Source organism: Carassius carassius, chromosome 8 (genome assembly GCF_963082965.1).
Source record: "Carassius carassius chromosome 8, fCarCar2.1, whole genome shotgun sequence".
Lineage (NCBI taxonomy): Eukaryota > Metazoa > Chordata > Actinopteri > Cypriniformes > Cyprinidae > Carassius > Carassius carassius.
The window spans coordinates 17244565-17271634 of NC_081762.1; the positions used below are offsets into that span (position 1 = coordinate 17244565).

Sequence of the window (27070 nt, forward strand, 5' to 3'; positions counted from 1 at the left end):
TTATCCATTGATTTCTGAACTAATGCTTTGTTCCTTTCAATTTCATCCTTTTCTAGATCAGTCTCTTGCATCTTCTGGTTAGGTGCAGATCTCTCTAGTTTGATTGCTTCTCTCATGTCTTCCATTTGCTCTCTTTCTATCATTATGTCAGACCTCATCTTATGGAGTTCTTTTCTTTCCCATTCAATCATCTTACTGTCATCACTCATTTTCTTGTGCTCATGTTCCATTTCAGTTTCCTTTCTTTCCATTTCACTCTTAATGTGATAAAGTTTTTCCTTCTCCATCTTTGCTTTAACTGTCATTTCTTCTTTCTCCCTTTCTTTCATAATCTGTTCCTGTTCAGCTTTACTCTTCAGCTCCAAAATCTTACCTTTGATTTCTTCTAAACTTTTTCTTTCTTCTTCCATATTTCTCTGTTCCATCATATAATCTTCCTTCTGTTTACTGACTTGAGCATTAAATTCATCAATTCTCTGTTGTAACTGTGTCCAGTTATGGTTTAATTCTTCTCTTTCTTCTTCTAGAAGGTCTCTGCAGTTCTTCAGTTCTTGTTTTTGTTTATTTATGTCTGTGTTCATATTTTCCATATTTTCTTTTTGTCTATTTGTTTCTTCAGTGACACTCTCAAGTTCTTCCTTTTCCTTTTGTAGATGAGCTTCCATTTCCTTCAGTGTTTCTCTCTCCTTCTTTATTTCCTCTTCCATGCATCTGATTTGTTCTTCTTCATGAAGTTTAAAATTATTTCTCTGTTCTTCTATTTCATCCAATAATTTCTGTACATTTTTTTTGCTCTTCTCAATGTCACATTTTTCTAGATCAATCTGTTTTGTTTTGTTGTCCAGTTCTAATCTCTCTTCCTCATTTTGCTTTCTTTGTAACATTATTTCAGACCTCATCTTCTCCAGGTCATTTATTCCCTGTTCAATCATATTTCTGTTATCATCTGTTTTTTTCTGCTCAGAATCTATTTCAGTTTTCTGTCTTTCCAGAACACCCTTCATCTGATCAAGTTCCTCTCTCTCCATCTTTAGATTTTCTCTTATCTCGTCTTTCATTTGTTTTCTATATTCTTCAGATTCATTCCTCATGTTCTCCAGATCTCTTCTCTCCTCATTCACAGCTCTTATACTCTCCTTCAGTCTTTGCTGCTGTTGATTAATTTCAGCCTTTTCAGTCTGTAGCTCATATTTGATTTCCTCAATTTCGTCTCTTTGTTTTTGTAATGTCTTCTGGAGAACATCCAGCTCATTCCACTTCTTCATCATGTCGTCTTTTTCTTTCTTTATTTCATCACTCTGTCTCAAGATTTCATCAGCCTTTTCCTCAAGAAGCTTTTTCTCATCAACCATTGATCTTTTACTCATCTCTTCTTTTTCTTTTTGTTCTGTCATGTGCTTCTCCAGGTCATCAACTTGTCTTTGCAAATCTTCTTTTTCCTTTTCAATGTTATTTCTTTCTTTTTCCAGATGGTCTTTCTCAGTCTTAATCATATGATTTTGTTCTTCCATGTCATCAATAGTCTTTTGTAGTTCACTTTTCTTCCTCTTATTTTCTTCTATGGTATTTGCACATTGATCCATCATTTGTTTAAGGTGGGACTCCCTAATCTCCATATTTTCTTGCTCCCTTTTGATCTCTTCTAAGATGTTTTTCAGATTTTCATCATCATTCTGCATTTCAGATTTTGTCTGGTCAACCAGTTTTCTTTCCTCTTGGAGCATTTCTGCTTCAGTTTGAATCACTTCTTGTTGTTCCACAAGCTTGGCTTTCATGATTTCCAGATCTTTCATTAACTTGTTAGTCATATTCCTGTTTTCACCAATGTCTTGTTTTTCTCTTTGTATTTCATCTCTTAGTTGTGAAAGTTTTTTTTCCTGTTTTGTAATAGTCTTCATGTCCTCTTGCAATCTATGTCTCTGAGCCTCTAGCTCAATCCTCAAGTTGTCCATTTGTCTTCTTTCTTCCGTTATCTCTCTTACACTTTGATCCAGTCTTTGTTGCTGTTCAGTAATATATTTATCTCTTTGTTCCAGCTCAGTCTTCAGTCTTTGTCTTATTGATTCTATTTCATCCTTTACCCTATTCATATAAGCTTTCTCTTGTTCTCTCTCAGTAAGAAGCTTTATCTTACATTTTTCCAGTTTTTCTCTTTCTTTCTCTAGCTCTTCTAACTGGACTTGAATCATATCTTTCTGTTGTTTAATCCAGATCTGCAGATCATCTCTTTTCTGCTTCATTTCTATATTTTCGTTGTCTATTTCATGCCGTATCTTCTTAAGCAACTCATAGTCCTTATTAATTTCTTGTTTTTGGATTTCTATATCAACCTGCGTCTTTTCAAGGGCATGTTGTCTCTTATTGGTTTCCTCATTAACTTTATTTAAATGTTCCTGTTCAATGTGAAGCTGAGCAGCGATTCCATCTAATTCTATGTTTCTCTTCTCTACTTCCCTTTCCTTCCACTGTATGTTTAGCTCTTTTTCATCAAGAGCATTCTGCTTGTCTTGCATGAGTTGCTTTTGTAGTTCAATTGACTGAATATGATGGTGTATTTCACCTTGCATTTGTTCAACCTTGTCTCGTTCTTTGTTGGTCATGTTTTTTATGCTTTCCATTTCTTCTTTGGCCTTCTGAAGTATTTGCTTCTCTTCATTCATTTTTATGATGTTAAGCTCCAACATCTGTTTCTGCTGTTCAGTTTCAAATCTCTGTTTTTCCAGATCTTCTCTTTCTCTTTTGTTATCCTCACTGGTTTGATCATTCTGTCGCTGCTGGTTGAGTACCTCGGCCTGCCTTTCATCAATGTTAGATTTTTCCAAAATAAGTTTCTTCTTCAAAATTTCATTTTCATTTTGCTTGTTCTGTATCTCTGCCCTTAAAGCTTCTAGTTTGTTTCTTAAAGTCATCAAGTTATTCCTCTCTTCATCTGTTTCTTGTTTTTCATGAAGAAATTCTTCCTTCATCTCCTCAAGGGCCAGTCTGTCCTTTTGTATCTGCTTAATTTGTTTTTCAAAGTCTTTCTTTTCTTTGTCAATTTGTGTCTTGTCCTTTTCAAGAATAGCTTCTGTTTTCTCAATCTCTTGCTTTTGTCTATCCATCTCCTTTATCGTCTTATCAAGGTCCCTCATTTTCATTTCAGTCTCTTCAGACAAAAATTTAATTTGTTCTCTGTCTTTATCTAGTTGAATTTTAATTTCTCTTTCTTTCTCTTTTAGATTGGTGTCTATTATTATCATTTTATCTGTTTGTATATTTATATCAGATTTAGTCTTTTCAAGATTAAATTTATCATCTTGAAGTCGTTGATTATCCTTTTCGATTTCTACTTTTGTTCTCTCCAGGACAACCCTCCTTTGCAATAATTCTTCCATTTCTTTATCAATCTTTTCTTTCTTACTTTTAATGTCATCTCTAATTATTTGCATCTCACTTTGAAGTTTGTTAGTTTCTTCCCTCTTTCTCTCTAATTGTCTGATTTCTTCCGCCACTCTTTGTTTTTCAACCTCAATTTCCAGCAAGCATTTCTCTTGATCCTTTCTCTCCTTCTTGATAACATTTTGGATCTCTTTGGATTCTGCTCTCATCTGTTCTAGTACATTCTTCTCATCTTGTACATTCAGTTTCTCTTGTCTTAGATTTTGTAATTGCTTCTCCAGATCATTTTTTATGTTTTCAAGTTCAGCCTTCTCTTGATCCATCAACTTTTTGCTGATTTCAAGCTGCTCTTTTTCATTCTGTAGTTCTTCAGTCAGCGTTCGGAATTCATTGCGTTCTCTTGTAATTGCTTCATCCATTTCCATTAATCGCTGTCTCTCCTCTTGAATTTTGGCTTCCTTTCTTTCTAGATTACTTTGAATATCCTTCTTGATTTTATACATTTCATCTTGAATCTGTTTCAGCTGCTGCTGCTCTTCCATGAAAGTTTTTGCTTTGTTTTCAAGCACACTTTCCTTTCTTTGCAGTTCTCCTCGAAGTGAATCCAGTTTCTGTTTTTCTGAATACACATTTTTCTTTTCTTTGTCAACGTCATCTCTTTCCTTCAGAATATCTACCTTCATTTGCTCTAGAGCCTCTTTGTGATTTTGCATTTCTTGTTTCGCCATCTCATCTTGTTCTTTCTGCTGTAAGGTTTTTCTTTCCAGGTCCTCTGTTTCTCTCAGTAACACTTCCCTTTTAAGCTGCAGGTGTGTCATTTCCCTTTCATAAACATCCCTGTCATTTTTCAGCCGTATTTTATCATGTTGAAGTTCTGCACTCATCATATTGAGATCTTTCTTCTTGGTCTCTATTTCTGTGATGATATTTTCTATATCTTCTCTTTGTGTTTGAAGTTTTAGACTGAGGTCTGTTAATCTGTCCCTCTCGTTGTTTGCTTCCTGAATGAGTCTGTCACTGATCTCTGTCTTCTTCTGAAGCTCAGCAGTCTCTTGTTCGATCAGATGTCTCTCTGTGCTGACCATCTGCTTAATTTCTTCCATTTGCTCTTTTTCTTTGTTTAGTTTACTCTTCATATCCTGTAGTTTCTCCTCCATTTTTGTTGCATCATGGAGCTTTTCATCAAGTTTAGCCCTCTCGTTTTCTAGTTCATTCCTTACCTTTCCTAGATTTTTCAGTTCCACATCATAAGCCTTCATGGCAGCACTCACTTCTTGCCTTTGTTGATTGATTTTGGCTTGTTCGTCTTCTAATTGATCCTTCTTCATGATCAAAGCATGTATTGAAGATTCAACATCACCTCTCTGTCTCTGTAGTTCACTTATAGAGAGCTCCAGCTCTTGCTTCTCTCGCCTTAAATTGTCCATTTCTTTTCCAATATCTTCTTGCTTCCTCAGTATTTCCATATAGATCTTTTCAAGTGTATCTTTCTTTTTCTCTATTTCTTCAACAATCCAACTTTTCTCTTCCAACTCATGTTTCTGCTTCTCCAGTATCTGCTCTCTCTTCTTTACTTCAAAAGTAATGCCTTCCAGTTCAGCTCTTTTCTTTTCATGCAGGGTTTTCATTTCTTCCATGGTTTGCCATAGGTTTTGTATGTCTATGTTGAGCTGTTCCATATCACTCTTGTTTCTTAAGAGTTCCTCAGTGACCATTTGCAGTTCTTCCTTGTTCTTTCTTGTGTCCTTAAACTCTTCCATTATTTCTTTAGCTATTTCTACCTTAACCAGCTCTCTTTTGGTCTCCACATCCTCCTTTTCTCTATTTATCTCATCCTTCAGCTGCTCCAGTTCTTCTCTTTCTTTCTGCAGCATTTTTCTCATGTTCTCTTCCACCTGATGCTTTTCTTCAAGTTCTGCTCTCATCTTCTCCAATTCATTCTTGTCTCTTCTGGTGGTTTCTATCTCTTTTCTAAGGTTTCCAAGATTTTCCCGTATTTGTCCAATATCTTGAATGAGTCTCTGGATCTCAGCCTTGAAGCTTTCCTTTACATCTCTCACCACCTCACTTTCCTCCATCCTGCTCTCCATGTCAACTTTTAGATTTCTCACCATTTCCCTGATTTTCACAACCTCTAAAATTAGTCTTTTGATGTCAGCATTGGTACTTTCCTCATCTTCTAGATTCACAGTTTTCTCCACCAATAGCTCAAAATCCTCTTTTGCACTTTGAACATCATTCCTGAGTGTTTCCAGCTCCTGCTGCTCTCTGTTGATCTCCTCTCTTGCCTTTGCTATTTCAGTCTTAATTTTTTCCACCTCATCCCTCTTTCTTATGACTTGTTTAATCTTCTGTTCCAGATATTTCTTTTCTAGGACTATTTCAGACCTTAAGACTTCCAGTTCTCCCTTCTCATGCATCATTTTCAGAATCCTTGTTTCTAGTATTTCTCTCTGGCTCTGTATATCGTTCAGCACCACCTCTCTCGTGTCCTTTTCATGTTGTAATATCTCAGACCTCATATTTTCTAGCTCATCCATCTGATGTTTTAAGTCTGCTTTAGCTTTCTGAAGTTCTACCTGCTGTTGATCCAGCTCAGCCTTCAACTCTGTCAGTTTGTCTATTTGTCTGTTAATTTCATCTGTATGACTCTCACTCTCACTCTCTTCTTGCTGGTCATCCATGCTTAAAGATTCCATTTTTTTCCTTAATTCCTCTGAATCTCTCCTCATTTCTTTCTTTTTTCTGGAAGGTTTAACTGTTTGTACTGTACTTTCTCTGGTTGTTTCTTCTAGAAGGTTTTTGAGAATTTCATATTGCTTCTTCATTTCAACATTTTCTTTGTTCAGCAGTTCATTTTCATTGTGTAATTTCTGTTTGTCCAGTGCCATTTCTTGTTTTTGTCTCTCCAAATCAGATCTGTTTCGCTCAAGATCACTTCGCTCTTTGCTCAGCAAGTCTTTGGTACTTTCAATTTGCTGCTTCTCATTTTCTATCTCTTTGTTCTGTTGCTCATAGGTTTCCTTCATGCTATATTTCATGGCTTCGACTTCCAGCCTCATGTCCTCTAGTTCATATCTTTCAATTCTAGCAGACTTGACTTCATCTTTCATTCTTCCGAGAACCTCTCTGACATGCTCAATTTCCTGGATCAGTCTCTGCATGTAAGCACTCTTTTCTTGCCTTTTCTCTGAATCTGCTTGAATATTAACATCTCTCTGCATGCTTCTTTCCAGGTCATGTTTTGTTCTCCAGGCCATTTCGCTAGTCTTTTCAGCCTCTTGAATAAGCCTCTGTATCTTGGTGTTTATTTGTTCTTTCTCTTCCAGATCTCCACCTCTTTCTTCAATATGAGATTGTAGTTCCTCTCCCCCTCTGTGTTTCTCAGCTTTCATTCGCTCAATGCCATCACGCTCTATACTTAACATAACTCTGTCCATTTCAAGTTTCTCATTTGCACTTTCAATATCAGCTCTCATTTTCTCCAGGTCATCGCTCTTTCTCGCTACTTGTCTCATCTTGTGATCAAGATCTTTCCTCTTGCTATCAGTTTCATCCTGAAGAATCTTCAGTTCTTTCATCTCACGTTTAGTCTTTTGCATCTTGTCCTCTAATTCCTCTTTCTGTTTGAGTATTTCAGCTCTCATACCAAATAGTTCCTCTATGTCTGATTGTCTTTTAGTTTCAAACTCTTCTTTTTGGAATAAAATATTTGATTTGATCTCCTCATATTTCTCCATTTCTTTTTTGGCCTCTCTCAACATTTCATCATTTGCTTTTCTTTCTTTTGCTAACTCAGCTTTCATTTGCTCTAGTTGAACTCTTTCATCTTGAATATCCTGTTTCTGAACTTTTATCTCCTCTAATTCTTTATGTAGATTTGATTTATTTTGTTCCATATCATCTATGTCTTGTTTCAGTTGCATTCTGCTTTTCTCAGTCAATTCTTTTTCATCCAAAAGCTCTTTCCTCAGTTTTTCCACATATTCAGTGTCTTTCTTTAGTGTCTCCATCAGCTGACGCTGCTCTAACAGTTCACCTCTTTCTATCTCCAGGTCATGTTTTTGCTTTAAGATTTCCACACTCATCTTACCAAGACTATCTCGCTCTTTCTGCAGGTCTCCACATTTGATGACACTCTCCTCGGATTGTCTTTTAAAATGTTCTTTGGTTTTTTCCAGATCCATCTTTTCCTTTGTAACAGTCGCTTTGTCTACAGCAATGGCTTGTTTTTGTCTATCTATCTCAGCTTGTATTTCATCCAGGGTGTCATTTTTAATTTTGACCCCCTTTGCAAATTGATGTCTCTCTTTTTCTAACTCTTCTGCAGCCTTCTGCCTTTCTTTATGAACTTCTAGCTTCAACTTCTCAATATACTCTCTCTCCTTTTCCAGCTCATCTTGTTCAGATTTAAAAGCTTGTTTCTCATTTTGGAGGTTTTCCAAGTCTCTAGCCAACTCAGCTCTTTTTTGCTCCAGATTCTCAAAATCAGCCTTTTCTGTTATTATGTTGCTTTTCATGTAATCCATTTCTTTTTGTTTATTTTGAAGTTCTGTTATCATTTGTTCTAGTTCGTTTTCTTTGAGTTGTAATTTTTCCTTCCCATCTTCAATTTGAGCTATTTGTCTTAAGTTATTTGTACTCATTTGCTTCATAATGTCTTTATCTCTCTGTAAGTCAGTTCTTTGGTGTTTTAGTTCTTCCATGGCTTGGTTTATCTCTGCCTTGGTTTTCTCCAGCTCAGATCTTTCTTCTTGAAGCAAGTCTTTGGCAGACTGAATTTCCTTTCTTTTCTTCTCTGTCTCATCTATGAGCTCTTTCCCCTGTTGGTAGTCCGCTGGAATACCACTTATGTCCAATTGCTTTTTAAATTTGGCTGCCATCTCTTCTGCCCTCCATCTTTCATTTGTCCTCTCAGTTAGTTTCTCCAAGTCTTCAGCTTGTTTTTGAAGGTCGGTTTTCATCCTTTCTAGTTCCTCCTTCTCATTTTGAAAGATGTATTTCTCAACTCTTAGATTCTTTAATTCTTTCTGCACATCCATTTTTTGCCTCTCTATAAGATCCACATTTTTGGTCAACAGCTCTCTGTCTTTTTCAACCTGATCCTTTTCCTTCAGTAATTTTAGTCTCAGTTGTTCACAGGTTTTCTTTTCTTCCTCTAGACTGACCATCTCTCTCTCTATATTTCTCTTCTGTGACATCATTTCCACTCTTTCTCTTTCTATGATGGTCATTTCTGTCTTTGTTAATTCCATAAGATCATCAACCTCTCGCTGTAATAGATCAATATCAGTTTTTCTCTGGTCCAGTTGACTCATTCCCATCATAATTGTGTTTTTCAGTTCATCCATTTCATCTTGTTGTTTTAAAATGGTTTCCTGCAGCTTTGCAAGTTCCTTTTCTCTGTGAGAAAGACTTTCATTCGCTTTTTGAATAGTCTCCACTTGTTTTGTAATGTTCACCCTCATTTCTTCAAGAGCGTCCCTCTCTGTCTGAATTTCTTGTATTGTCATATCATTCTTTTCTTGCTGTTCTGCAAGAAGTTTGTTGGCTTTATTAATTTCTGTTTTGATTTTCTCTAAATCAGTCTTCTCCATTTCAAATTCAGTTGCTTGCTTTTGTTGATTATATTTTTGAACATTAATCTCCTCATTAAGGCTTTCAAGATTTCTTTTCTCTTCCTGAAATTGAGCTGACATTTCTTCTAGCTTCTGTCTTTCATTTTGCATGTCTTGCTTTTCCTTTTCGATGTGTTCAGCTTGCCTTTTCAGTTCAGCTCTCATCTGTTCCAGTTTGTTCTTTTCATCTTCAATAAACTTCTTCTCTAACATCATCTCCTGTTTATGAGGTATTTCCTCAGCTTCAGGTAAGTCTGACTTTTGGCTCTCAACATCTGTTTCTAATGCATCTTTTAAGTCCATTTCCAGCATCTGCTCCATCAAGATACTTTTTCCATCTTGATCTGACATTTCTTTGTCTGATAAAGATTTGACTAGATCCACGTCACTCTGTTGAATAACAATTTCAGCCTCTGACTTCTCAAGCAGACTTTCTTCTGTTAAGCCAAACCTCAGGTGATCAATATCTTCTTGTTTTCTTTCAATTTCTGCCCGCATTCCTTTAAGATCTTCCTTTTCTATTCGCAATTCTTGCTTTTCATCTTCAAGTGCCATTTTTTCTCTTGTTATTTTCTCACTCATCTGCTCAAGCATGTTTCTCTCTTGATGCATCTCTGCCAGTGTGACCTCAATGTTTGTTTTTTGTTCGGAAAGCTGTTTTTCAAGCTCTTCCATGGTTTGAGACATCTCAGCTTTGTTTTTCTCTAGGTCAGACCATTCCTCTCTAATCAAGTCTTTGCCTCTCTCAATTGCTTCTTGTTCCCTTCGTATTTCAGTATAGGTTTCATCCAGAATATCTCTCTTCTTTTTAATTTCATCAATGAGATCATTGATTTCTTTCCTCTCTTTCTGGAGTTGAGCTGTCATTTCATCCAGCTTTTGTCTTTCATGTTGTGTTTGTAGTTTGATCTTCTCAATCTCTTCTGTCTCTCTTTGCAGGTCAGTTTTCATCTGTTTTGTTACTTCCTTCTCATTCTCCAAAGCATCTCTCTCATGTTTCAGACTCCCTGAGTCTCTGTCTACTTTAACTAGTTTTTGTTGCAGATCTTCCATGTCTCTCTTCAGCAGTTTTCTATCATTTTCCAACATTTCCTGTTTGGTCATTACCTCATTCATCTGAATCTCAACATCTTCAGACTTCTTTCTCAGCTCAGTCATCATGTCCTGTTTTTCCCTGATCACTGCAGCTCTTTCACTTTCAATGTTGTTCTTTCCCTTTATAATTTCATTTTGTTGTTTATGAATCTCTGTTTGTAGTTGATCTAGTTCATCTTGTCTGAGTCTTATTTTCTCTTTCTCGTTTTCAATATCATCAGTTTCTTTGGAGATGTTTAATCTCATTTGCTCAAGACTGTGTTTCTCTTTTTGTAGATCTGCCATTAAAGACTCATTTGCGGTTTTCATTTCATCCAGAATCTCATGTTTTCTCTTTGTATCTTCAGCAAGATTAGCAATAACTTCTTTCTCCTTCTGAAGTTCTTTGGCCATCTTTTCCAAACTCTGTTCCTCATTTTGTGTTTCTTCTTTGAGCTTTCTGATATCATCATCTTCTCTTTGCAGATCAATCTTCATCTGTTCTAACTTGTTCTTCTCATCTTCAAACACTTGTTTCTGAAGTGTCATCATCTTCAGGTCTTCAGTCAGATCTTCTCTCCTTTGGTCTACATCATCTCTTTCTTTTTTCAATTGCTGTTTCTGTATTTCAATATCTTTTTTATCTTTTTCTAGTTGGCTTCTCTCATTCCTAATTTTTTCCATAATATCATTCACTTCTCCCTGTTGTTTATCTACCTCAGATTGTCTCAGATTAAGCTGACTCTTGTCTTTTATTATAATGTTTCTGTCATTGTCTAGTTCTCTCTGCATATTCTGAATTTCAATTTTCAGTTGCTCAAGTTCATGTTGTTTTTGTCTCAGTTGTTCCTCTTGATTTTTTATATCATGTATTTGTCTTGTGATGGTCTCTTTCATCTCCTTTAGGGTGTCTCTCTCTTTCTGTGTCTCTGCCAGGATGAATTCTTTCTTTTCTGCTTGCTCAGCAAATTGCTTTTCAAGATCATCTTTGATTTTAACAAGTTCATGTTTGGTTTTCTCAAGTTCATGTTTTTCCTTCTCAAGCTGGTCTCTATCAGATTGAATGGCTTTAGATTTCAGTTCAATTTCTGTATTAATTTCATCCAAGACCATGTCTTTTCTTTTTGTCTCCTCAATGAGATTGTCGATTTCTTTCCTCTCTTTCTGGAGTTGAGCTGTTATTTCCTCCAGTTTTTGTATCTCATCTTGTGTGTGTAGTTTGATCTTCTCAATCTCTTCTGTCTCTCTTTGAAGGTCAGTTTTGATCTGTTTTATTAATTCCTTCTCATTCTCCAAAGCTTCTCTATCATGTTTCAGACTCTCTGAGTCTCTGTCTACATAAACTATTTTTTGTTGCAGATCTTCCATGTCTTTCTTCAGCAGTTTTCTATTATTTTCCAACATTTCCTGTTTGGTCATTACCTCATTCATCTGAATCTCAACATCTTCAGACTTCTTTCTCAGCTCAGTCATCATGTCCTGTTTTTCCCTGATCACTGCAGCTCTTTCACTTTCAATGTTGTTCTTTCCCTTTATAATTTCATTTTGTTGTTTATGAATCTCTGCTTGTAGTTGATCTAGCTCATCTTGTCTGAGTCTTATTTTTTCTTTCTCATTTTCAATATCATCCGTTTGTTTGGAGATGTTCAATCTCATTTGCTCAAGGCTGTATTTCTCTCTTTGAAGATCTGCCATTAAAGACTCATTTGCAGTTTTCATTTCATCCAGAATCTCATGTTTTCTCTTTGTATCTTCAGCAAGATTAGCAATAACTTCTTTCTCCTTCTGAAGTTCTTTGGCCATCTTTTTCACACTCTGTTCCTCATTTTGTGTTTCTTCTTTGAGCTTTCTGATATCATCATCTTCTCTTTGCAGATCAATCTTCATCTGTTCTAACTTGTTCTTCTCATCTTCAAACACTTGTTTCTGAAGTGTCATCATCTTCAGGTCTTCAGTCAGATCTTCTCTCCTTTGGTCTACATCATCTCTTTCTTTTTTCAATTGCTGTTTCTGTATTTCAATATCTTTTTTATCTTTTTCTAGTTGGCTTCTCTCATTCCTAATCTTTTCCATAATATCAATCACTTCTCCCTGTTGTTTGTCTAGCTCAGATTGTCTCAGATTAAGCTGACTCTTGTCTTTTATTATAATGTTTCTGTCATTGTCTAGTTCTCTCTGCATATTCTGAATTTCAATTTTCAGTTGCTCAAGTTCATGTTGTTTTTGTCTCAGTTGTTCCTCTTGATTTTTTATATCATGTATTTGTCTTGTGATGGTCTCTTTCATCTCCTTTAGGGTGTCTCTCTCTTTCTGTGTCTCTGCCAGGATGAATTCTTTCTTCTCTGCTTGCTCAGCAAATTGCTTTTCAAGATCATCTTTGATTTTAGCAAGTTCATGTTTGGTTTTCTCAAGTTCATGTTTTTCCTTCTCAAGCTGGTCTCTATCAGATTGAATGGCTTTAGATTTCAGTTCAATTTCTGTATTAATTTCATCCAAGACCATGTCTTTTCTTTTTGTCTCCTCAATGAGATTGTCGATTTCTTTCCTCTCTTTCTGGAGTTGAGCTGTTATTTCCTCCAGTTTTTGTATCTCATCTTGTGTGTGTAGTTTGATCTTCTCAATCTCTTCTGTCTCTCTTTGAAGGTCAGTTTTGATCTGTTTTATTAACTCCTTCTCATTCTCCAAAGCTTCTCTATCATGTTTCAGACTCTCTGAGTCTCTTTCTACATTAACTAGTTTTTGTTGCAGATCTTCCATGTCTTTCTTCAGCAGTTGTCTATCATTTTCCAACATTTCCTGTTTGGTCATTACCTCATTCATCTGAATCTCAAATGAGATGTTCAATCTCATTTGCTCAAGGTTGTTTTTCTCTCTTTGTAGATCTGCCATTAAAGACTCATTTGCAGTTTTCATTTCATCCAGAATCTCATGTTTCCTCTTTGTATCTTCAGCAAGATTAGCAATAACTTCTTTCTCCTTCTGAAGTTCTTTGGCCATCTTTTTCACACTCTGTTCCTCATTTTGTGTTTCTTCTTTGAGCTTTCTGATATCATCATCTTCTCTTTGCAGATCAATCTTCATCTGTTCTAACTTGTTCTTCTCATCTTCAAACACTTGTTTCTGAAGTGTCATCATCTTTAGGTCTTCAGCCAGATCTTCCCTGCTTTGGTCTACATCATCTCTTTCTTTCTTCAATTGCTGTTTCTGTTCTTCAATCTCGTGTTTATCTTTATCTAGTTGTCTTTTTTCATTCCTAATTTTTTCCATAATGTCACTCACTTCTCCCTGTAGTTTGTCTACCTCAGATTGTCTCAGGTCAAGCTGACTTCTGTCTTTTATTATAATGTTTCTGTCATTGTCTAGTTCCTGTTTCTGATTTTGAATTTCAGTTTTCAGTTTTTGAAGTTCATGTTGTTTTTGTCTCATTTGTTCCTCTTGATTTTTCATATTGTGTGTTTGTCTTGTGATGGTCTCCTTCATCTTCTCAAGGCTCTCTCTATCTTTCTGTATCTCTGCTAGTGTGATTCCTTGCTTTTCTCTTTCTTTTTCAATATCCTCCTTTGCTATAGCATGTTCCCCTTTGATTTTCTCAAGATCATGCATTTCTTTCTCAATCATATCTCTATCAGATTGAATTTCTTTAACTTTCACTTGAATTGCTTTGTTCATTTCGTCCAAGACTGTGCCTTTTCCTTTGGTCTCCTCAGTAAGATCATTGATTTCTTTCCTCTCTTTCTGGAGTTGAGCTGTCATTTCATCCAGCTTTTGTCTTTCATGTTGTGTTTGTAGTTTGATCTTCTCAATCTCTTCTGTCTCTCTTTGCAGGTCAGTTTTGATCTGTTTTATTAATTCTTTCTCATTCTCCAAAGCATCTCTCTCATGTTTCAGACTCTCTGAGTCTCTTTCTACATTAACTAGTTTTTGTTGCAGATCTTCCATGTCTCTCTTCAGCAGTTTTCTATCATTTTCCAACATTTCCTGTTTGGTCATTACCTCATTCATCTGAATCTCAACATCATCAGACTTCTTTCTCAGCTCAGTCATCATGTCCTGTTTTTCCCTGATCATTGCAGCTTTTTGAGTTTCAGCAATGCTCTTCTCATTCTTTGCGAACTCTACAATGTCGAGCAGCTCCTTCTGTTGTGTTTCTATTTCAGTCTCTCTGATTTCAAGCTGCTGCTTCTCAGTCATGATGATTTCTTTGAGGTTTTTCAATTCACATTGCTGTTTTTGAATCTCTGCTTGTAGTTGATCTAGCTCATCTTGTCTGAGTCTTATTTTCTCTTTCTCATTTTCAATATCATCAGTTTCTTTGGAGATGTTTAGTCTCATTTGCTCAAGGCTGTATTTCTCTCTTTGTAGATCTGCTGTTAAAGACTCATTTGCAGTTTTCATTTCATCCAGAATCTCATGTTTTCTCTTTGTATCTTCAGCAAGATGAATAATATCTTCTCTCTTTTTCTTAAGTTCTTCAGCCATCTTTTCCAAACTCTTTTCCTCATTTTGTGTTTCTTCTTTGAGCTTTCTGATATCATCATCTTCTCTTTGCAGATCAATCTTCATCTGTTCTAACTTGTTCTTCTCATCTTCAAACACTTGTTTCTGAAGTGTCATCATCTTCAGGTCTTCAGTCAGATCTTCTCTCCTTTGGTCTACATCATCTCTTTCTTTTTTCAATTGCTGTTTCTGTATTTCAATATCTTTTTTATCTTTTTCTAGTTGGCTTCTCTCATTCCTAATTTTTTCCATAATATCATTCACTTCTCCCTGTTGTTTGTCTAGCTCAGATTGTCTCAGATCAAGCTGACTCTTGTCTTTTATTATAATGTTTCTGTCATTGTCTAGTTCTCTCTGCATATTCTGAATTTCAATTTTCAGTTGCTCAAGTTCATGTTGTTTTTGTCTCAGTTGTTCCTCTTGATTTTTTATATCATGTATTTGTCTTGTGATGGTCTCTTTCATCTCCTTTAGGGTGTCTCTCTCTTTCTGTGTCTCTGCCAGGATGAATTCTTTCTTCTCTGCTTGCTCAGCAAATTGCTTTTCAAGATCATCTTTGATTTTAACAAGTTCATGTTTGGTTTTCTCAAGTTCATGTTTTTCCTTCTCAAGCTGGTCTCTATCAGATTGAATGGCTTTAGATTTCAGTTCAATTTCTGTATTAACTTCATCCAAGACCATGTCTTTTCTTTTTGTCTCCTCAATGAGATTGTCGATTTCTTCTCTCTCTTTTTGGAGTTGAGCTGTTATTTCCTCCAGTTTTTGTATCTCATCTTGTGTGTGTAGTTTGATCTTCTCAATCTCTTCTGTCTCTCTTTGAAGGTCAGTTTTGATCTGTTTTATTACTTCCTTCTCATTCTCCAAAGCATCTCTCTCATGTTTCAGACTCTCTGAGTCTCTGTCTACTTTAACTAGTTTTTGTTGCAGATCTTCCATGTCTTTCTTCAGCAGTTGTCTATCATTTTCCAACATTTCCTGTTTGGTCATTACCTCATTCATCTGAATCTCAACATCTTCAGACTTCTTTCTCAGCTCAGTCATCATGTCCTGTTTTTCCCTGATCACTGCAGCTCTTTCACTTTCAATGTTGTTCTTTCCCTTTATAATTTCATTTTGTTGTTTATGAATCTCTGTTTGTAGTTGATCTAGTTCATCTTGTCTGAGTCTTATTTTCTCTCTCTCATTTTCAATATCATCAGTTTTTTTGGAGATGTTTAATCTCATTTGCTCAAGACTGTGTTTCTCTTTTTGTAGATCTGCTGTTAAAGACTCATTTGCAGTTTTCATTTCATCCAGAATCTCATGTTTTCTCTTTGTATCTTCAGCAAGATTAGCAATAACTTCTTTCTCCTTCTGAAGTTCTTTGGCCATCTTTTCCAAACTCTGTTCCTCATTTTGTGTTTCTTCTTTGAGCTTTCTGATATCATCATCTTCTCTTTGCAGATCAATCTTCATCTGTTCTAACTTGTTCTTCTCATCTTCAAACACTTGTTTCTGAAGTGTCATCATCTTCAGGTCTTCAGTCAGATCTTCTCTCCTTTGGTCTACATCATCTCTTTCTTTTTTCAATTGCTGTTTCTGTATTTCAATATCTTTTTTATCTTTTTCTAGTTGGCTTCTCTCATTCCTAATCTTTTCCATAATATCAATCACTTCTCCCTGTTGTTTATCTACCTCAGATTGTCTCAGATTAAGCTGACTTTTGTCTTTTATTATAATGTTTCTGTCATTGTCTAGTTCTCTCTGCATATTCTGAATTTCAATTTTCAGTTGCTCAAGTTCATGTTGTTTTTGTCTCAGTTGTTCCTCTTGATTTTTTATATCATGTATTTGTCTTGTGATGGTCTCTTTCATCTCCTTTAGGGTGTCTCTCTCTTTCTGTGTCTCTGCCAGGATGAATTCTTTCTTTTCTGCTTGCTCAGCAAATTGCTTTTCAAGATCTTCTTTGAGTTTAGCAAGTTCATGTTTGGTTTTCTCAAGTTTATGTTTTTCCATCTCAATCATGTCTCTGTCAGATTGAATTTCTTTAATTTTCACTTGAATTTCTTTGTTCATTTCATCCAAGACCGTGCCTTTTCCTTTGGTCTCCTCAGTAAGATCATTGATTTCTTTCCTCTCTTTCTGGAGTTGAGCTGTCATTTCATCCAGCTTTTGTCTTTCATGTTGTGTTTGTAGTTTGATCTTCTCAATCTCTTCTGTCTCTCTTTTCAGTTCAGTTTTGATCTGTTTTATTAATTCCTTCTCATTCTCCAAAGCTTCTCTTTCATGTTTCAGACTCTCTGAATCTCTTTCTACATTAACTAGTTTTTGTTGCAGATCTTCCATGTCTCTCTTCAGCAGTTGTCTATAATTTTCCAACATTTCCTTTTCAATCAATTCCTCCTTTTTCAGCTCTAGCTTTTCACTTTCCATTTTTAGTTCTTGCCTCAAATTTACCTCCATATGTTGTTTTTGATTCATTAATTCTGCCTTTTCTCTCTCAATATCATCTCTCTCCTTTTTAATCTGTTCTTTGGTTTCATCTGTCTCTTTTTTCTCTTTATCTTTCTGAGCTTTAATGTCTTTCAGCCCACTCTGCTCTGTTGCAGTCATCACCTTCTGCTCATCTATCACTTTTTGCTCTTTCTGAATTTCCATTTTTAGACTTTGTAGCTCTGTTTGTTTGTATCTTGTTTGTTCGATGTCCTTTTCTAAATCGTCTCTCTGTTGTGATATGTTCATCTTTAACTGCTCAAGAATGTGTTTCTCTCTCTCTATCTCTGCCAGCATTACCTCATTTTGTCTTTTATGTGATTCAATTTGGTTTTCGAGATCTTCTTTGGCTCTGGCTATCTCTGCTTTAGTTTTTTCCAGGTCAGACTTGTGCTTTTTAAGAGTGTCTCTATCAGATTCAATTGTTTGTTTTTGTTTTCTTAGATCTTCTTCCTCTGATCTTATCCTGGCAAAGGAAATCTCTATATCTTCCTTCTCTTTTTTGAGTTTGATCGCCACTTCCTCAGCCTTCTGCCTGCCATTTTCTATGTCTTGCCTTAGTTTAGCAATAATTGCCTTTTCTTGTTGGAGCTCATTTTTTATTTTATCAAATTCTTGCTTTTCTTCACCAGTCAATTGTTTCTGGTAGTTTAAGGTCTCAAACTCTTCAGCTAAGATGGTTCTATTTTCTTGTATATCTTCTAGATCTTTATTCAGTATTTGCCTGCTGTTTTCAATAGATTCTTTTTCACTGAGAACTTCTTGTTTCATCAGCTCCACTGTTTCACTTTCCCTCTTCAGTTCTACTGCAATGCCATTCACTCTTTGTCTTTCTTCCATTATATTAGCCCTCTCTTTTTCAAGTCTGTCCATCACATTCTCTAACTCTCTCTTTTGCTTTTCCATTTCAGCCTGTCTTTCATTAAGCTGACTCTTTTCTTTCATGATAACATCCTGAATCTCTTCTATTTCTTTCTGTTGTGCATGAAGTTGTGATGTACGTATTTTCAGGTTATTTTCTTGGTGTCTTAAACTTTCCTTCACTATTTTAATACCATGTTCCTCTTGTGAAATGTTTATCTTCATTTGCTCAAGGGAATTTCTCTGCTTCTCCATCTCTGACCGATCAATATCATTTGTTTTTCTCTTTTCAGCAAGATCATCTTTTGCTCTAGCTATCTCTCTTTTGCTTTTCTCCACTTCGAACTTTTGGTTTTCTAGTATATTTTTTTCAGTCTCAATGTCTTGCCTTTGTTTTTCTAGCTCAAGGCGTATTCTCTCAAGAGCTTCTTTTCTGTCATTTCCCTCATGTTGAATTTGAGCTGCCATGTCTTTTATACTCTGTTTTTCAGCTACCACCTCTTTCTTTATTCTCTCAGTATTGTCAGCCTCTGTCTGAAGGTCAGCTCTCAACTGCTGTATCTCCTTCTCAAATGATTGCCTCTGAAGCTGCAATTTTTCAAATTCTTTGTGCAGTTTGGCTTTATTTTTCTCTATGTCTTCCTTGTCCATTTCTAGTGATTTCATGCAGCTTTCAAATACTTCTTTTTGCTCAGTTAAATATCTCATTTGGAGTTCCACATTTTCGTATTTCACCCTCAGTTCTTCTCTCAAATTCTCAATTTCCTGTCTCTCTTTCTCCAGATCTGTCGCACCTATATCTCTTGCAACGTACTGTATTTTTTCATGTGCAACTGTCAATTGTTGATCTTGGTCAGCTTGCATCTGCTCAACTTGCATCTTTTCCTTTCTTAAACTGCTCTTCAACTCATTTATTTGTTTTTGTTTGTTTTCAATTTCTGCTTCTTTTTGTTTCAGTACATTTTCTCTCCATCTTAAAATGTCTTTATCACTTTCAATAATGCAGCTCTGATTTGAGATGGTTTCACTCAGCTGCACAAGATTGTCTCTTTCCTTTTCTATCTCTGCCAGTATAATAATGTTCTGTTCTTTTCGCTGAGCGACTTCATCTTTGAGATCTCTGAGCTTAGACTTTTCCTGTTCTAGCACATCTCTCTCAGACTCAACGTATCGCTTTTCTTTTTCAACCTCCATGCGCACCTCATCCAGAGCTTTGGACCTCTTTTCAAACTCTTCAACTAGACTATCACTGTATTGTCTTTCTTTTTGAATTTTGGCTTCCATATCTTTTACATTTTGTATGTCATTTTGAACAGCTTGTCTTAAATTTTCAATGACTCTGGCTTCTTTTTGCAGATCAGCCTTTATGCTCTTCAATATCTGTAATGCTTTTTCCTGCTTTTCTACATCAGCTTGCATTTTATCCAGGTCCTCTCTCTTTCTTTTTGTCTCTTCTGCAAGGCTCACAATGTCATCTCTCTCTTTCTGAAGTTGCACAGCAGTGTTTTTAAGTTTCTGTCTTTCAGCTAGTGTATCTTGTCGTAGCTTCTCGGTATCTTCGGCTACTCGTTGCAGCACAGATTCAGTGTGTTGCAACTTGCTTTTCTCTTCTGCTAAACTTTGTCTTTGTAATTTTATCTCCTCTTCCTGACTACCCAAATTTATTTTCTTCCTCTCCAGATCTTCTTTATCCCTCATTAAAACTATTCTGCAGTCCTCAATAAGTCGTTTCTGATTTAGTACCTCTTTTTTCAAAAGCTCCACAGTTTCCAGTTCTCTGTTTAATGCATCTGTCAAGTTGCTTTCCATCTGCTGCTTCTGTTCCATTATAACCATCCTTTCTCGGTCAAGATTGTCTTTTTCATTTTGTGTGAACTGCCTGATGTCTTCTGCCTGTTTTAGCTTTTCGGCTATTTCATCTTGGCTTTTCTGAAGTTGACTTTTTTGCCTTAAAACTTTATTCTGAATATCCTGCATGTCTTTTTGTTGTCTGTTGAGATCAGCCTGCATTTGCTGCAGTTCATTTTCTTTTTGCTTTATTTCCTCCTTCTCATTCTCAAAATCATCTTTTTGGTGTAAAATGAGTTCATTTATTTTCTCAAGAGTGTCTCTCTCCTTTTTGATCTCCTTCAGTGTCAGCTTATTCTCCTCTCTCAGGTTCTCTAGATATTTATTTTCTCTGGCTATTTCTGCTTGTATTTGTTGCAGATCACACATTTTCTTTTCTAGTTCCTCCCTCTCTTGTTTAAGCTGCCCTGCCCATTTCTCCATATTCTCTCTTTCTTTCAGCACATCCTGTTTTAACCTTTCGATTTCACTAGACTCTTTTTGCAGCTGATATTTCATGTTCTGTAACATTCCCTTTTCATCATCTATCCCTTTTCTCTGACCTTCTATGTCTTCTAGTTCTCTAGCAAAAGTGTATTTTAGGTCAGCCTCCATGGTTTGCTTTTGTTTTTCTGTATCCCGTTGGATGTGATTTAGGACATTTCTCACATTTTCTAATTCTGTTCTTATCATGTCTTCTTTTTCTCTGCTTTCTGTTATCTCAGCCTGCAGGTCATCCCATCCTTTCTGTATTTCTAGCTTTGTCTTTTCCAGCTCATATTTTGTTCTTTCTAGCTCCTGTTTTCGTAGCTCTAATTGTAACTCTATGTCTGCTGTGTTTTTTGTTGCAGTTTGCAGTGCGGCTTCTTTGAGCGAAAATTCATCCCTGCTCAGTTTTATTTCTGCCAGTTGTCTCTCAATTGTACTTTTTTGTGCAAGTAATTCTTCTAGAAAATTCTCCAGAGCTTGTCGCTCTTTATCCAGCTCTTCCATAGTCAAGATCAACTGATATTTTCCTGCATCCTCCATCACATCAGTTTGGACTTGTACATCAACTAGTTTAATCTCTGTCAGTCTTGCCTTTTCCAATTCACATTTCTCTCTCTGTAGATTTACTTCCATATTCTCTAGTTCTTGTTTTCTTTGACCTAGCTGCTCCTTCTCTTTCCGTATTATATCTAGACCTCTCTGGTTTTCTTCTCTTTCTGATTGCACCAGTCTTTCCCAGTTTTGTAGACTCACTCGTTTCTTTTCCATCTCTGTTTCCATCTCTTGTAATTTTGTCATCCTCTCTTCAGCTTCATTCTTTACCGCTCGTACATCCTCCTTTGTTTTCTCTAGGTCCTGTTTCTCTTTTAAAATTATTTCTTTATATTGTTCCAGTTCTCGTCTTTCTTTATGTATATCACTCACATAGTCTTTCACTTTAATGGCAGCTGGTTCTTCTGTTTTTGCATACTCCTGGCTCTCAGTTGGATTTATGGCTGGTTGAACCTGAAATAAATGGTTCTTGTTTGCATTTGCATCTCTGTCCCAATATTTGTTTTTAGATATATTATGTATGCAGTATACAGTTATTCTGAACACAGTTCATGATCAATTTAATTTTCACAATCTTCAGTAAACATTCAGTTTAAAGCCCTTATAGCATTTTATACAGAACAAGAAATGTTGACCCTATTTACTTACTTAATGTGACATAATTCATTGTCAAGTCTTTGTCTAATTCTTTTTCTGTTGTTTCACTCAAGATTGTAATGTATAACTGAAATAAGTTGCATCCTTGCAAAACAGGTTACGCATGCTTCATGTTGACTTTAAGAGTCCATTTGCTGCCGACAATATTGATAAAGCAGATAATATAATGACACATCTGTTAAATGCAAGTAAATAAGGACTTACCTTTTCTTTACCGGTCTTTTCTAGAGCAATGTGTTCTTTCTCTCTCTTTATCTCTTCTTTGGCCTGTGCTATGTCCTCCAAAGCATTTTTCACATCTTCTCTCATCTGCTCCACCATATCATTCTCTTTAATGATCTCCTCCAGCCTCTCCTCCAGTTCTTCTCTTTGCCACTGCATCATATTTCTCATGAGTTCTACTTCATCTCGTTCTCTCATAATTCTTTCTTCTCTATATTCAATCTCTCTTCTCCTTCGTTGAACTACATTCTTCAGTAGCATCATCTCATTCCTGTCTCTCTTCATCGTTTCCTTGTTGTGTTCTACCTCAGCCTTAAGACCTCGCAGCATTTCCCGAATGTGTTCAATCTCCAAAATGAGCCTGTGCATCTCAGAATTCATCTCCTCTTGGTCTGTTGTCTCCATCTGACTTCCTGCCATTCGGCTTTCAATCTGGAATTTTGCTTTCCGCACCATTTCTCTCGTCCCCTCAATCTGTTGAATAAGGTTGATTATCGTGAGGTTCATCTGTCCTTTCTCTTCTTCTAAATCTCTCTCCTCCATCCTTAGTTCAAACTCCTCTCTTGCTCTTTGGATTTCAGCTTTAACTTGCTCCATTTCATATTTCTGCCTCTCCGTCTCCACTCTTTTCTGCTCCATCTCGTCTTTTGCCCTTTGTATTCCCATCCTCAGTCGTTCCATCTCGTCCTTCTTCCTCATGGTCAATTTCATCCTTTGGTCAAGTTCTTTCTTCTTCCCTTCCATTTCTCTCTTCATCAGCTCCATTTCTCCAATCTCGCGTTTGGTTTTTTGCATCCTTTCCTCCAGCTCTTCTCTTTGTCTTTGTATTTCCTCTTTGACATGCTGCATTTTGTCCATCTCTGCTTTTACTAGCTCCATTTTCCTTTCAACGTCCTCTTTTTGTTTTAGGATCTCAGTCCTCATCAGTTCCATCTGGTGTCTCTCACTCTTTGCTTCCATCATCTGGATTTCAATATCTTCTTTCTGTTTTTGGTGCTCTGCCCTCATCTTTTCAAGATTAGTCATTTCCAGCCTTGCCTTTTCCATCTTTATGTCGATGTCCTCCTTCTGTTTTGTTAACTCCATCTTTATGTCTTCAATCTCACCCATCTCGTTCTTCATAGCTTCCATCTTCCTCATCATCTCCTCCTTCTCCCTGTTCATCCTCTCACATTCCTCAGGCTCTCCCTTTTCAGCCTCATCCCACAACCTCTCTATCTCTGCTCTCACCCTGTTAATCTCATCCTTGACCTCTTCATATGTGTCTTTCCCTCTTAGTGTTTCCACACGGATCTTCTCCAGATCTTCTCTCTCATGCTCCATGTCCTCTCTCATCTTCCTCAAAGTGTCCTCTCGTAGTTTTGTCTCCTCTAACCTTTTATTCACTTCCCCTCTTTGTTCCTGGATCTCATTCATAAGTTGTTCAGCTTTCTCTTTGTCTTGTTGCGCTAACTCTCTGCTTCTGATCATGGTCTCTGTGTCCAGAAATAGCTGAGTCTTGATCTTCTCAAGTTCTTCTCTTTGTCTCTGCACTTGAGCACTCTGTTCTACATCATTTCTCATAATTTCATACCTTCGTTTTTCTATATCTTTCTTCTCATTCAGGACCTGAACTCTAATCTGTTTGAGTTCCTCTCTCTCATTGTCCATATCAGCTAAACGCTTTTCCTGATCTTCCTTGTCCTTCAACAAAGCTATTTTCATTTGCTCAACAAATTCTTTCTCTTGCTGTGTATCCTCCAGCATTTTCTCCAGGTTCTCTTTTTCAGAATGCCTCAACCTTTCTAGCTCATCGCTGGCTCTTTGTATCTCTTTGTTTATTTGTTCCAACTCCTCTGTTTTTTTGTGTATTTCATCTCTTTGCTCCAATGCCTCTGTTATGGTTTCATACCGTCTCTTTTCTGACTCTTCCATTTGCTTTTTTAAGAGCATCTCAGCCTCTTGGACTGCAAGTTTGGCATGGCTTGCCTCCTCTTTTTCTTGTTTAGCAACTGTAATCCTGTTCTCTATTTCTGCCTTTTGTCTTTGTAGCTCATTCCTCATGCTTTTGATTTCATCTGCTTCTTCTTTAGCCTTTTCTCTGTTGTTATTAATCTCTCCTCGCTCTTTGTCCATCTGTTCTATCATTTTTGTCAACTCCTCTCTCTTTGCTTTAGCCTCATCCATCTGTTTGATAGCGGCAAGGTTGTCGTCCTCTGCCTGAAGCTTCAGTTTTTCAAGACTGTCCTTCCACTGCATGAGCTCCATCCTGCTCTCCTCAATGTTTTTCTGAGATCTTTGGACCTCGTCCCTTAATTTTTCCAGTCTTTCCAGCTCATGCTGGGTTTTCGCTCTGAGTTCGACTTCCTCTTTCTCTGTTTCATGCCACCTGTTCTCCATTTCCTCCTTCACCCTGAGGATTTCACTTCTGAGGAACTCGCACTGTTCAGTCTCTCTTCTCACCAATTCTCTCTTTCGTTCCAGCTCCTCCTGCTCTTCATCCAACTCAGCCTTTGTCTCCTCCATTTGTTCTTTTGTTTTTTGGATCTCCTCAATTTTCTTCTCAATATCTTCAATTTGTCCCTGAATTTCAATCTTCATTTTTTCCATTTTCTCATTTTCCCGGATTGTGACTTCTTGGCTGTTCTCGATCTCCTCTTTGGCTCTGTCCGTCTCACGTTTAATTCTTTCTAACTCTTGTCTCTCCCTCAGCATCTCCTCTTGTCTTCGGTTCAAGCTGACTTTTTCAGCCTTGATCTCTGCTTTGATTAATTCTATAATTTCTCTTTCTTGTCTGGCTTCTTCTCTTATCTTACAACTGTCTTCCTTCTCCTTCAGTATTTTTGCTTTTTCCATATCGTTAGCCCTTTGTATCTCTACTCTTAAACTCTCCAGATCATCTCTCTCCCTCTGCAGTCGGGCTTTGTGCTCTAGCTCCTCTGTCACTATCTCATACCTCTTCTTCTCCATATCTTCTTTAGCTTTTCGTACATCATCCTTCTGTTTTTCTAGAATATCTTTGTCCTTCTGCATCTCTATTTTCATATATTTCACCCTGTCCGTTTCTCTCTTTATTTCCTCAACTCTGGCGTCCATAGATATCATGTGATTTTGTATTTCCATTTTAGCCTGTCCGATCTTTTCCCATTCCTTTTTGACCAGCTCACCATTCATCACCAATTCCTCTCGACCTCTCTCAATTTCATATTTCATCTCTTCCAGATCCTTTTCTTTTTTTAAGATATATTGCCATTTCTTTTCAATGAGGTTGTTTTCTGTAAGCGCTTGAGCTCTCAGCTGGTTTATTCTCTCATTCTCTTGTTTTGAAAACTCTCTGTTTCTTTCAACCTCTTCTCTTGTTCTTTGAATCTCGTCTTGCAGGTATTTCAGCTCATCTTTCTCTCTTTGGATTATAGCTCTCTGTTCCAACCCTTCTTTCTCTGTTTCATGCCACCTTTGCTCCATTTCCATCTTTACTTGCTGTATGTCAACTTTAATCTGCTCAAATTGGTCTCTTTGCCTCTTGATGTCATACTTCTTTCTCTCCAACTCGCTTTCCTCCTCCTCTATTTTAGCTTTCATCTGCTCCATCTGACACTTTGCTTTCTGTGTTTCTTCAATCTTCATTTCTATCTCATTGATCTGAACTTGTATGGCACTTTTCATTTGTTCCATCCGTTCCATCTCATACTTTGTGCTTTCACGGTTGCTCTCCAGCTCCTCCTTCTGTCTCAGAGTGTCATATCTGATTATCTCCAAGTTCTGTCTCTCTCTCAAGATTTCATCATGCTTTTGCTCCAGTGTGGTTTGCTCAGTTTGGAGATCAGATCTCATTTGTTCAATCCTCTCCCTCTCTCTATTTACCTCTTCTTTATTACAATCCATTCTTTCGCAGATGTGGTCCATCTCAGCTTTCATGTGAGTAATAGTTCTCTCAAGTTGTCTTTTCTCTGTGGTCATCCTGACTATCTCATCTTGCTGTCGCTGAATCCGCTGTCTCAAGTTGTCTATCTCAGTTCTTTCTTGCTGAGTTCCTTCCCAGAGTTTCTCGATCTGCTCCATGGCACGCATTGTTTCAAGCCTACGTCTTTTTAGAGAGTCTTTTCTTTTCTGGATGTCATTTGAATGTCCATTTCTGTCATCCTGTCTTCTTTTTTCTCTGGGAGAACTAGGTGGACTGATTCTCTCTGTTTGCGTTTGCTTGCTGTTGCGTTGTCTCCACTCTGCAAAATAAAAAAATTATATATATATATATTAGGGTGCACCGAAATTTCGATATGGCATTATCGGTTTCGGGCCGAAATAAAAAAAAAACAGCCGAAAATGTAAACTGAAAATGAATGTCACCCGCCCCTCCCATCCGTGAGCAAGCGCTTAGGTTTCACTCACGGTCGAGCTGTTATCACGCGTCTGCCTATCAAAGATTAAGCATGTCAAAGGGCTGTCACAATCAAAAAAAGCTTGTCACAAAAGCTGCACAATCGTTCAGACCAACCAACACAAGTTTCGAAAACGAAAACAGGGAATCGATTTTAACGGCCTTCTCTCGGAGCGCGTCCAGCTCGTCACTATACGCTCGCAGCGAACGCGCGTCACACAGCAACTGCAGGTTCTGACACACACACACACACACACACACACACACACACACACACACACACACACACACACACATAAACAGAGCCTATTAGTGCATAATATCAATGTAGCCTTCAGTAATGTTTTTCATTGATGTTATGGCAGTCCACATTGCTGACTTGTGCGCGTCTCAAGCGCCCTCTTTACGTTCGCCCTAATGCCTGTTTGGTTGTAGGTGGATTTGCCTATATTTGGCGTTGAAAAACGGATCAACGCCAAATATAGGCAATTTACTAACGATTCATTGAACACTTTGCCTATGTCTCAAAAATCGAACAGGATTTTTTTTCACAAAAGTGACAGCCCTATACGAGAGGACACCAAAGTTGCAATATGTAACATTTGTTCTGCAAAAATCTCCAAAATTGTGGATTTTTTTGCACAATTTTTAAAAAACTATTTTATTTGATGGAACATAAAACTTGAAGAATAATTATTATTTATATTTATTGTAAAAAATATTTTATGTTTTGTTATGTAACTGTTAATAAAAGTTTGATTATTATATTGTGATTTTTCAATTCAGATCCATTAAATCCAAGCAATATATATATACGTTTTTAAAAGAAGCCATTTTCGGCTTCAGTTTCGGTTTTCGGCCAAGTGCATCCTAAATTTTCGGTTTCGGCGCAGAATTTTCAATTTGGTGCATCACTAATATATATATATATTGATACAGATATAGGATATATATATATATATATATATATATATATATATATATATATATATATAGGTATAGATATAGATATACAACCTATATAACCTACGCTCACTCACACCCTCCCGGCTATCTGCAATGGTTT

At 36.8% G+C, this 27070-nt stretch overlaps 1 protein-coding gene across 1 annotated transcript in view; it reads right to left on the reverse strand.

The window, feature by feature from the left end:
• si:ch211-250g4.3 (extracellular matrix-binding protein ebh) overlaps nucleotides 1–27070 on the reverse strand; it is a 59494-nt gene that overhangs the window by 21936 nt on the left and 10488 nt on the right. The window contains exons 4-5 of the mRNA XM_059555432.1: nucleotides 21630–25849; nucleotides 4397–21221 (exon numbers count right to left, since the gene is read on the reverse strand). Of these exons, the coding sequence (XP_059411415.1) occupies nucleotides 4397–21221; nucleotides 21630–25849 (21045 nt within the window). The remainder of the gene's footprint in view (nucleotides 1–4396; nucleotides 21222–21629; nucleotides 25850–27070) is intronic.